The 12,812-nt window shown below is 39.8% G+C and overlaps 1 protein-coding gene across 1 annotated transcript in view; it reads left to right on the top strand.

The window, feature by feature from the left end:
- ecel1 (endothelin converting enzyme-like 1) overlaps positions 1-12,812 on the top strand; it is a 129,306-nt gene that overhangs the window by 54,148 nt on the left and 62,346 nt on the right. Inside the window, exons 3-5 of the mRNA XM_073041190.1 lie at positions 5,014-5,124; positions 6,487-6,579; positions 6,678-6,802. Of these exons, the coding sequence (XP_072897291.1) occupies positions 5,014-5,124; positions 6,487-6,579; positions 6,678-6,802 (329 nt within the window). The remainder of the gene's footprint in view (positions 1-5,013; positions 5,125-6,486; positions 6,580-6,677; positions 6,803-12,812) is intronic.

Here is a 12,812-nt window from a genome sequence, read left to right as displayed (position 1 = left end):
GCTTAAGCATTTTTCTAGAAGTTTCTTAGTTTACATGCCATTTAAAGCTGGCTTATTTATAGGTTAATTGTTATCACTGGGATTTTATTATCTTTCCTTTGAATATGAGATGACCACAACTGGTTTTTCCTTTGTCTTTTCTTTGTCTCCTCCTCCTTTGTTCTTGTAACACCTAATGAAGTAACCATAAGTGACACGTTTTATGCCGCCTTCTTGATTTCCAAAGAACCTTTGGATGACAAAAGCATCAGGGTCCAGCAGCACTGAACAAAGAGTCTTGAGAGAGGTGGAGCACTGCAGAAATTTGGAAAGTTGTGGTGTAGAAATGAAAATAGGAATGGTATGGAGGAAGCACAGAGCTAAAACAGTTGCATCGGTAATACAGGAGACTTTTGTATGAAAGATGTAGGGGGTTAATGCACAATTTTAGAGCGCATAAGGGATGGAAAATAAGAAAGTAACATGAATTGAGAGATAGATTACAAATAAAAAAGGGGTAAGGAACATTTTATTTTTCACAGGTCAACAAGTGTGATAATGGAGTTCTCGTGGATGGGTTTGATTCTTGGACCCCAGCAATCTGTATCAACGATTTGTCTGCTGGGACCAAATGTATGAAACGGAACTGGAAATGATGATGTGGATGCAGAGGCCTAAAAGTGATATAAAAATGCAGACAGGAAAATATGTGTATTCGGTATATTCATTTTCCAAGCCACAGTTCCTGAGGAAACATCAGGTTGCATAGAGGGAGAGAGAGTTTAGCAGATGTGGCAGTCGGTACATTTTTGCGTGCCGCAGTTCTCAAGGTGACATCGTATTGGGTAGAGGGAGGGACAATGTCAAAGAAGCAAGCAGGACAGTTGGCACACTTGGTTCTTGAGGAGACATTAGATTGCATCAAGGGAGAGAGAGTTTAAAAGAAGTGACATGGGCCAATCAGCATATTTTGTGTGCCACAGTTCCCAAGAAGACATTGGATTACGCACAATTACCGGTAGGTGCTTGGCCAGGTCCAATAAAAAGTAGTTGGGTTTAAGCAGAGCATCTATTATATGAGTGAGCCAGTGTTAGTGTGGGCAGATGAAGCTTTGTGTTACCGAGGCTTAGGCTGTATGTAATTTTTTTTCACTATTTATCTTTTGAGCAGTGAAGATGCCAGGCAGGATAGTGAAATGCTCCTCTTACAGGATGTGGGAAGGTAGGAAGACTTCCGGTGCTGCTGACGACGACACCTGCAAGAAGTGCATCCAGCCACAGCTTCTGTCAGACCACGTTAAGGAGTTGGAGCTGGAACTGGATGAACACCAGGTCATTTGGGAGGCTGACAGAACATACATGGGAGGTAGTTACACCCAAGGTGAGGGGGTGGGGTGGGAAAGGGATAGATAGCCAGTTCAGAGTACCTCTGTGGCTGACCCCCTCATCAACCGCTTTGAATCCTGTTGGTGGGCGGCAGGTTTACCTAGCAGAGGAAAGTCACAGCTGTCAGGTCTCAGTAACTGAGTCTGGCTCTGTGGCTCAGGGGGGAAGGGAGAGAGGAGGAGACAAACAAGAGAAAATCTGCAGATGCTGGAAATCCAAGCAACACACACAAACTGCTGGAGGAGCTGCTAATTTAAAGGACAGCACCATCAGCATTGTGATCTCAGGATCCTACGTGTGCCATGTGCTAGTGAGGCCAGAAAAGGGAAGAACAAACAGTCCAACATGTGCCTAAGGAGATGATGCAGGAGGGAAGGCTTCAGATTTTTGGATCAATGGGCCCTCTTCTAGGGAAGATGAGACCTCTACAGAAGGAACAGCTTGCACCTGAGCTGGACGGGGACTAATATCCCAGCAAGAAGGTTTTCTAGTGCCTCACAAGGAGTTTAAAATAGAGTTGCATGGGGATGGGACCCAAAGCACCAGAACAGGTAGTGGAGTGGTTGAGGAGAGAGATGTTGTTAAGCCTACAAACAAAGTCAGGAATCAAAAGATCAAGCATGTTGGGACTAACGTTCTGAGACTTGCTTGCAGGACCAGTAGCTCATTGTTCCAAGGTACTTTTGTTTTAAACATAGAGTAAGAGGGAACAAGGGGGGAGGGGTGGTGTTACTGGTCAGGGAAAATGTCACAGCAGTAATCAGTCAGGACAGACTGGAGAGCTCGCCTAGTGAGGATAGAATGGAGGAATAAGAAAGGCACGACCACGTTATTGGGCTTCTATTACAGACCACCCATAATAGTCTGCAGGATTTAGAGGAGCAAATTTGTAGAAAGATAACAGACTCCTGTACGAAACATAAGGTTGTGATAGCAGGTGATTTTAACTTTTCACATATTGACTGGGACTCCCATAGTGTAAAAGGGCTGGATGGGAAAAAGTTTGTCAAATGTAGTCAGTAAAGTTTCCTTAATCAGAGCATGGAGATTCTAACTAGAGAGAGTGCAATACTAGATCACCTATTGGGGAATGAGACAAGGCAGGTGACAGAAGTTTGGGTAGGGGAACACTTTGCATCTAGTGACCACAATGCCATCAGTTTCAAAGTAATTATGGAAAAGGATAGGTCTGGACCTCGGGTTGAGATCCTAAATTGGAGAAAGCACATTTTGATGGTATCTGGTAAGTGTGGATTGGGATAGGTTGTTTTCTGGCAAAGGTGTACTTGGTAAGTGGGGAGGCCTTCAAAAGTGAACTTTTGAAAGTATGCAGTTTGTATGTTCCCGTCAGAATAAAAGGCAAAGGTAACAGGTTTAGGGTCCAAGTGCAGAGTGAGAGACTCTGAAGCAGGTTGATATTTCACAAACTTTAATGCGAACAGTGTTAAAGGGAAAACAATAAACTCTACGCCAAACAGGACTGTTAGCTAAGACACTCAAATGGTGAACGAAGCCGACACTGCGGCTGAACAGAACAACTAAGAATACAACGAACACCGCTAGTCTTCAGAGTCGGTGGAGCTGACCGATTTCCCAGGCACGGCGGAGTGCAGGCAGCAAACAGCCTGTCCAAGTCTCGACAAATACTACGACGGAATGAATGGAGTTAAATACTATCACAAAGTAATAATTAGCTGACACGGTCATATTTACGAGTGCAATTGCCGTATCTGCTGTGCTGCCGAATCCGTGGCTGTGACAGGATCTTGGTGACATTTCACCTGAAGAATAGTGTTCAGTCTGCAAAAGGCTGTACTTGCTACAGAGAAAGTGCACTAATTCAACAGATTTCTTCCAAGAATGGTGGGGCTGTCATCTGAGGAGAGATTGAGAGATTGAATCTCTGGCATTTAGAAGAATGAGAGGTGACCTCATTGAAACATTTTACATTTTTACAAGGCTTTACAAAGCAGATGTTTCCCTTGCCTGAGAAATCTGGAACAAAAGGCACAATCTCAACAATAGGGTGTTGGCTATTTAGGACTGCGGAGAGAAGAATTCCCTCTTTCAAAGGCTAGTGAATCTTTGGAATTCTCTACCTCAGTCATTGATTGTATTCAGATCAAAGATTGATAGATCACTGGATATTAAAAGAGCCAAAGCATATTGGGTAGGGCAGAAAAAGGGCTTAAGACAAAAGATCATCCACGATCATGTGGAATGTGGGAACGGGTCTGAGTGGCTGAAAGGTTGAAATGGAACTGTGAGAGATGACGTGGATGCAGAGGCCTAAAAGTGATATCAGAAGCAGAATGAGCGAGCACTCTTCAGTGATAGATGGGGTAAATTACAGGAAAATATGAATATTCAGTATTTTTTAAATGGTGAGAGATTGGGAAATGTCACAATGCAAAGGGACTAGAATACCTACTCCTCACTGTTTACTAATGCTTCTTGTGGAAGGTATTGGAATGGCTGAGTTTAGGGTTATGATTGGAACGGATGCAACTCAGTTGTGAGCTCTGGGCTATTTTACCTTTCTTTCTGCTGGGTATTTCGCTGGATAAAAGTGGAGGAAAATCAGTAATGTTTTACTTTGCGTGTTTTTCAGTTTCCCTCTCGTTTCTGACTTTTCAGCATGAAATTGACAGTGGGTTGAAATGATTTAACTTTTTCATGTTGTGTATATCGCTGCACTGACTGAATTGAAGTTCTTTTAATGATGAAAGATGCAATGGCTCTCAATCTTCCAACGACAGCCACACTTACAGGAATAAATATCCAACCTTAATTGCACAAACAATAGTTGACATCCAATTATTATTTAGCTTTATCAGGTACTGTCTGATCTCCAGTTAAAAATAAAGCTACCAATCCCCATTCTTTCACTGGTAAATGTCAGTTTCAGCCTTCCAGCAGGTCTTCCTTACCAGCGGTGACACCAGCTGAAATGAATTTCATGATGCATTATCATTCCAGGTCTTTTGCTTGAATTTCATTTCCTGAGGTTTCTTGGAAAACAAAGAGTCATTTTAGAATGCCCCAGTCTTATTCCATTTCAGACATTTATAAGAATTGGTCAGACGAAGTGTTTACCTGCTGTTTTTTAAAGAAAAGTCTACCTTCAAACTTGGGTGTCAGAATCGACATTGGCACTGTCAATTCATTGTGCTTCACCACTGAGAATATGAATCCATCATTTTCCTGCCCCCCCCCTTTATTGGATTACAGAAGTTGACAGATTCATAGTTAAGAGTTTTAATGTGTAAAACATTAAAATTGTAGTAGATAAATCATGGATTCTTCTCTATGTTTTGGTAATATCCCAGAAAAGTAAGGAAATAGTTTAAATTGTCCAATAAACACAGTGCCACAGTCTAGGTAGGTTGTTTCAGTCATTTCTTGTTTGCTTTTCTATTACCTATTTCCATTTGTGGCAGCAAAACAATGTTTTCTTATTGATTTGTGGAAAAATGGCAGAAAATCCTTCAGAGAAGAAAAAAAATCAATTGAAATCTCAATAATTTACTCTTGGGATGAATAATTATACATTCTGATTTGGAGGAGACAAAAACTTGTAACATTGGCAAAATATTATGAAAAGAAACTCAGCTGATATATTGCCAACTTATATTTTATATTGTGCAGATTTTAATTGCATATAAAGACCTGATGGAGAAATTAGTAAACCTTCTTGGAGGAGATAATGCCAAAAAGAAGACAGAAGAGATATTACAGTTGGAGATACAATTGGCAAACGTAAGTAAAACACCAAACTGATTGAATTCCTGTCAGCCTTTGACAGGGATTTATTTTAAATTTATCATGCCTGTTTTACTTCTAATTACAGTCATAACTGATATTCTTTGGAAGCAGCTAATGGATTACTACAAAAATAGGTTATAAATAATGTACACAGTCTAAATGCTCGGATCCAATACCAAATGGTGTTAGAACTTAGGTTATGAAACTCTCGTGAAGATCAATATTCAATTCTAGTCTTGACATTACAGCAGATTGACTGACTGCCATTTACTACTTTAGATCAAACTGAGGCTGTCATTAATACAAAGAAAAGTTACAGTCAAAGACCAGTCAATTACGGTTAAACTTTACTGAGATCTGTAAAAGAGGAATGTAGGAAAGACAAAGTGTTTATCAAGGCACAAGAAACAACAATGGAAGTACCAACGTTACAAAACCCCCAGCATTTCTAAAAACTGAATCTACCTATTTGGAATTCACTGCACAATGAAGCAGTGGAAGTAAATTCATTAGTAACTATCAAAAAGGAAATTAGAACAAATATTTGCAGGGCCATTTAAAAAGAAGCTGGGAGGGGACCACCGGATTGCTCTTTTCAAACCGTTAAAGAACGAACTCTTGAATAGTTTATGTATGATTCTAATGTACTCAAGGTGTTCTAGAAAAAGACCAATTCAGCAAACAGCTTGCCTGAAAAAAATGGAATTAAATGAAACGATGTCGGGAAAAAGTGCAAACAAAAATTGTTGTGGGAGTGTTACATCTAAATTCTGAAAAAAGAAATAGGACTGCAGTTCCGCGTAGCATGTACATTTATGTCTATTGCAAGCATTACGACTTCCAGGAATAAAAGGAGCCATAAAGAATGATCAGTGTTGAGAAAACTGCCCACAAATCTCATACACAGATGTTGTGTTCCATGCAGGAATCAATAGGAAGGATGGTAAAATTAGTAGATAGAACTTGAATTGCCAAAGTAACTTATTCTCAATGAGAGATTAGATAAATGACACTAACTCACTATTTTGCTCTATTTTCACTCATTGTTTAATTTAAATTTTAATGTATATTTCTTATTGTAATTTATAGTTTTTATATACTGCACTGTAAAGCTTCTGCAAAATAACAATTTTCATGATATGCCAGTGATATTAAACCTGATTGTGATTCTGATTCGAATCTGTTGCTTCTTTAGCAATATCTGTCAGAGACAAGTGCAACTTGCCAACCGTTCTTTCTGCCCTTGTGTTTTTTATTGTTCAAGTGCAACTAATAGATCAATTTAAGTAAAATATCTTACAACAGTTCACATTATGGAAATATCTAACTTCATTTATTTCCCCCAAAAATATGAAGATAACAATCTCTGAGTCTGATTCTGTAAGAAGAGACATCAATACCATGTACAACAAAATCACTTTAAGAGAGTTACAGCGCATTGCACCAACCGTGAGTAGCCTTTGTTGAGTGTTTGTAAAGTAAAATGATTCACCCCACCTTTAAATCAACTTACTGATCCAGGTATGACCTTTCATTTAATTTCACAGATTCAGTGGAAACATTTACTGCACAGAATATTTCATGATAATTTTTCAGAGGATGAAGAAATCGTAGTGCTCGCCACTGATTACATGCAGAAAGTTTCAGAACTCATATCAAAGACTTCTCCAAGGTAAAGTGTACCTTAAATGTGGGATGTGTTTAAATTTTATGTAAACTAATTTCAATGATTCTCTTGTCAATTTTCAACATCTTGTTACTATATTGAACTTGTTGTAAATTATATATTTAATGGGCTTAAAATATGATCAATAAACTTAGTAGTAACTGGGATACAAATCTAACCTATGAGCAAATTGAGGATTATTACAATGTATACAGCAGATGTGTCTTCCTTCCAAATGGGTTAAGTAACTTATTACATAGACTTTCACTGGATTTGTCTATAGTGACAAATATTTCTATAGTGACAGAATTAAATTTAGGAAAAAATATAGAATTTGAGATAGTTTTTAGATACTTACCAATAGAATAGGTAGCCTTCTCTACATTTGTGTACATTACACCTTAGTTTAACTGGAAAGGGAGTTAAGGTGCATTTATACAACAGGGGTTAACTGCAGATGTCTAAAAAATCCTTTTCTTGTGACTGTGAATGAAGTCACCAGAGAGGACACTGAAGCTGGTGGATATAGAAGTCTTTATTCAGTCAGACAAGCAGGAATTGTACTGGTAATACTCTTGGAAGAAGAGGCCTCCTGAACTCAATGTACATCACATTTTTATACTCTTAACATCGATGCTAACTCAATACAGTATCAATAGTTACAATGACATCATTTACTTCAATACTTTGGTTTGACAATGCTTCATTTGAGTTGCATATAATTTTCAAACACCTATATCTTTACACCAACACTCCAGAACCCTAGATTGAATGTTAATCACCATTGTCTCTTAGCTGCATTCATGCATATGCAAACATCTCAGGTCAACGGGCATTTCCTGGTTTGCAATCAGCCCCGGCAGCTCCAGGAATACCATTGTTCTGGGCTGCATTTTAAATTCAATTTACAATCCACATTCAAATCTGAAGACTGGTTTCCACTGAAATTAATATTTTCTATAATCTGTAACTCCAGAATATGCCGTAACACCTTCCTCCACACATTTCATAGCAAGCCAGTTTATGAACTTCATGGAGTTATCGAAAACGATTTTCAAATCAGACTGCGAATTTAAAAACTTCTAATTTAATGTTCTGACTGTGTTGGCTCATCGGGTTTTCACATTTTTAATGGATCCTAAATCATTTAAGGAGTTGCACAGCAAAATAATAAGCGGAGAAACACTGTGGTTTGTAGTTTTAGCTACCCCCCCCCCCCCCCACCCTTGATTCCACATGGTGCAGGTGCTAATAGTCAGAACTTATAGTAAAACTAAACGAGCATGCTATTTGGCTTTTATTCTATGGGCTTGCTCCAGTTCATTATATTGAGCTGTTTGCATTGGATCCTCAAAGATAAAAAAAAGAAACCATAAAACCCTTAATACATGTCAGGGTTTACAAATGCACAGGAAGTGAACATTTCACAGCAGTTTGATAGCCATTTCAAATAAATGGCTATTACCTTTACTCAGATAAGTCATTACAGAAAGCATTCAATTACACTCAAGATAATAAACATGATGTTGCCATTTTACTAAAACTCAAAAATCTAAAAGGCAAATCTCATTTCTGTGCATTAGTCTCTCCCTTTGCATCATTTCTGTATCCTTTCTGCTTTCGATACCAATCCCAAGTTTTTGTCCTCTGGAATGGTAGACTGGTTTCTATCAGAGTGCACTGAAGAATGATTTTGCTGTCCTCTTCCAGCTGTATGAAGATGCAGTGACAACAGCGAGTTGTCTGCAATGGGAATAAAAAAAGATCAAAAGGTGTTTTGAAGCAGGGCCGAAAGGTCTGAATACTCATTCGCAGTTCAGGTTGGAAGGAGCCACTCACCATTTGCCGAGTAAGGGACCTTCCAACCACCTGCTTCCTGATCCCTCACGCTCCTGCCAGTCCCTGGCGGCACCGCCTGAGCTAGAAACCTCCCAGCCTTTGCATCAGCGGGGATCCCTGTGGCAACGATGCAGTACAGTTGGTATACCTCTTCAACTGGGTGGAAGGAATAGGAGGCTTATTCTTTGCAGGTCTGTGGGGGGTGGAGGGTTGTACAGAACAGCATTTCATTTGAGCACTTTTTGTCTGTGATTCCCGCGATGAAGGTCTGCGGAATGAACATCTTACCAAGAATTTGATAAGGTGCCATACATGAGGCTGCTTAAGAAGATGAAATCCTATGGCGTTACAGGAAAGATACTGGCATGGGTAGAGGGATGGCTGACAGGCAGGAGGCAGTGAGTGGGAATAAAAGGGGCCTTTTCTGATTGGCTGCCAGTTTGTCAATGATTTGGATAATGGAATTGCTGGCTTTGTAGCAAAGTTTGCAGGTGATACAAAGATAGGTGGAGGGGTAGGTAATGCTGAGGAAAATGCGATTGCAGCAGGACTTCGACAAATTGGGAGAATGGGCAAAGAATTGGCAGATGGAATACAGTGTTGGGAAATGCATTTTCGTCAAAGGAACAATAGTGTGGACTATTATCTAAATGGGGAGAAGGTTCAAACATCAGAAGTGCAGAGGGACTTAGGAGTCCTCATGCAAGACTCCCTGAAGATTAATTCACAGGTCGAATCTATGGTAAAGAACGTGAATGCAATATTGCCATTTATTTCAAGGGGAATAGAATATAAAAGCAAGGTGATAATGCTGAGTCTTTATAAGACACTAGTCAGGCCACACTTTGAGTATTGTCTACAAGTTTGGTCCCCATATCTCAGAAAAGATGTGTTGTCATTGGAGAGAGTCCAAAGGAGGTTCATAAAGATGATTCAGGGAATGAAGGGGTTAATATATGAGGACCATTTGGCAGTTTAGGGCCTGTACTCACTGGAATTTAGAAGAATGAGGGGAAGGGATCTCATTGAAACCTACTGAGTGTTGAAAGGACTAGATAGGGTGGATGTGATGAGGATGTTTCCTATAGTGGGGATATCCAGAACTAGAGGGCACAGCCTCAGAATTGAGGGGTGACCTTTTATAACAGAGGTAAGGAGGAATTTTTTTTTTGCTGGAGAGTTGTGAATCTATGGACTGCTCTGGCACAGACTACAGTGGAGGTCAAGTCCTTGGGTATATTTAAGGCAGAAGTCGATCATTTCCGGATCATTCAGGGCATCAAAGGATATGGCAAGTAGGCATGTGTATAGTGTTGAGTGGGATCTGGGATCAGCCATGATGGAATGATGGAGCAGACTTGATGGGGTGAATGCCTGACTCTGCTCCTGTTTCTAATGATGGTCTTAAGGAAAATGGCCATGATGGAATGGCAGAGCAGGCTCGATAGACCAAATTACCTAATTCTGCTCCTATATCAGGGGTTGTGTGTGTTCGTTCAATCTGCAATGAGTAACGTAAACTATGTCTTTTGCTCTCCCCTCCCCCCACTTTCCCCTTTATCCAAGTGTCTGACCTATTGATAATAGAAATGCAATTGCAGAACATGAGGGAAACATAAACTGAAATGGACAAAGTCACTTTCGTTTTGTGAAAGAGAACTCATGCTTACTAAATCTACTGAGTTTTTATTTGAACATGTAACTAGCAGAATAGGGAAGGAAGAACAAGCAGATGTGGTATTTTTGAATTTCCGAATGCTTTCGGTAAAATCCCAATTCGGAGATTAATATGAAAAATTAAAGTACAGTGGGTTCTGGAGAATTGGGCCATCAGTAAATTGGGGCAGCCACTTGTTGCGACAACTCTTAAAGAACTAATCAAGATTAGCTGGGATCTCTTCATTTATTTGGGACACTATGCTGTTTAATTGGGACAGGAGTAAGTTGCATGCACTTGTGTTCAAAAAGCAGTGATCTTTGTCTCTGATAGTTGGCAAGAAATAAGCAGTAAAGTAAGACAATTCAGAAATGTTTTGCTCACTGTGGTTCCAAGCATTCAGGCCAAAAGTGAAGGTATCAACAATCATCTTGAATGTTACAATGAAAGTGAAAATTTGGAGGATGCTGTCATTGAGAGCATTGTATAAAGGCCGCCTATTGACTATATTAGGTGTCTGTGGTGATTTTGATCATTTACAGTCAAATCAACAGAACATGTACACTAAATGAATTCCTCCATTGATAACTATTAGGGACTAATTGTCACAATCACGGAAGCTGCCATGGGGTCTGCGTGCTCTGGCATGTGGGCTGCAGGATTTGACAATCACGCTCATGAGTATGCAAGTTCCAGCTAATTAGTGTTTCACTCTGGTGGTATTTACTCCGTTCCACTCGTTCCATTCTTGTCAAGACTTGAGCAAAAGCACAGCAATATCTACGCTCCCTGCATACCTTTATCCTTGTTCCAGGAAAGACTACCTTTTAGATTGAGCAGTATTCAGTTAGTATTAAATTACTGCTTCCTAGCCGCAGTGTTGGCATTAGCTTTCAGTCTGAGAGTTTTAATTAACGGCCCTGTTGACCTAACATTTATTGTTCTTCCTTTATTTCCTGCACAGTTCATATTAAAAGTCAATGAACTGTTCTTCCGCTTCAGTGTCTCTTCCTCTCTACTTGGGCCATAACCACACACTTGTGTCACTAATACACAGTTTTATAGTACTGTAGTAGTATTGATCACATCCTAATTTATTCTGTATTTCATTTAAATACCCAAGTTGTTACTCAGTTAAATGGTAGTTTGTCTTTTTTATATCCTTTTAACTATTTCCATGAAACTTTGGTTAACTGGGTCAGGTGCTTAAATGGGCCAAAATGTACTGATCCTGATGTGTCCCAGTTAACCAGAATCCAGTGTACATGGGTTTGAGGATAATATGCTGGCATGTACCGAGAATTGTTTGACAGACAAGGGGAGAAGAGTAAGAGTTAAATGGTCATTTTCCAGGGGACAAACTCTGATTAGAGAGATGGGCAGGAATATGTGCCTATGCCCTCCAATTTGGAAGAGGGGACTAACAGTAACATATCCAGGTTTGCAGAAGGTATGCTGGACTAAATTGAAAAAGGCTTTGCACAGAGCATAAACGTGCGAAACATGCTGGAAATTCAAAGCAATGCACACAAAAGGCTGGAGGAAGCCCATAGGCCAGGCAGCATTTATGGAAATGAATAAATAGTCCATGTTTCGGGACAAGACCTTTCTTCAGGATCTTTCCTCGGCCCTGTAGAAGGGCCTCAGCCTGAAACATCGACTGTTTATTCATTTCCATAGATGCTGCCTGACCTGCTGAGTTCCTCTACCATTGTGTGTATGTTGCTTTGCACAGAGCAGCTGTACAGGTCTTTGCTAACACCCCATTCCAATGTCTGTAACAGTCCTGGTCTCCATCTCTGAGGATGAATGTTCTTATGATGGGGGGGGGGGGGGGGGGGAGGGGGGATTGCTTCACAGTTTTTACTCGATGGTATCATACAATGGCAGTACTTGCTTATCAGCAGAGATTGGTTTGATTATGTTCATCTGCATTGGAATAGAGAATAAGGGATCTCACAGGAATCTATTAAGTTCTACCAGGACAAATCGGCTTGATGTAGAAAAGATTTTCTATTGACCGGAGACACCAGAACAATAGTCACAGCCGCAGAATATTGGATATGCCATCTTTAAGAGAAATTTCTTCACCAAGAATATGGTGAAACTGATATTCTCTACTTCAAGAATCAGTGGAGGCCATGTCATTAAATATATTCAGCAAGGATGTACATCGCTGCTAGAATGTTTGTGAACCCTGTAGAATTTTCTCTATTTCTGCATAAATATGACCTAAAATGTGATCAGATCTTCACACGTCCTTAAACTAGATTAAGGGAACTCAATTAAATAAATAAGACAACAACATTATACTTGTTCATTTATTTATTGAGAAAGATTATCCAATATTAAATGTACTTACGGAGAAAGTATGTGAACCTTTGCTTTCAGTAATTGGTGTGACCCCCTTGTACAGCAATAACTTCAACCAAACATTTCCAGTAATTGTTAATCAGTCCTACACATTGGCTTTGTGGTGAACTACATATACCTGTCTGGACAGGCCCCCTGCTGACTGCT

Source organism: Hemitrygon akajei, chromosome 3, assembly GCF_048418815.1.
Source record: "Hemitrygon akajei chromosome 3, sHemAka1.3, whole genome shotgun sequence".
Lineage (NCBI taxonomy): Eukaryota > Metazoa > Chordata > Chondrichthyes > Myliobatiformes > Dasyatidae > Hemitrygon > Hemitrygon akajei.
This window is presented reverse-complemented; position numbering and strand designations above follow the sequence as displayed.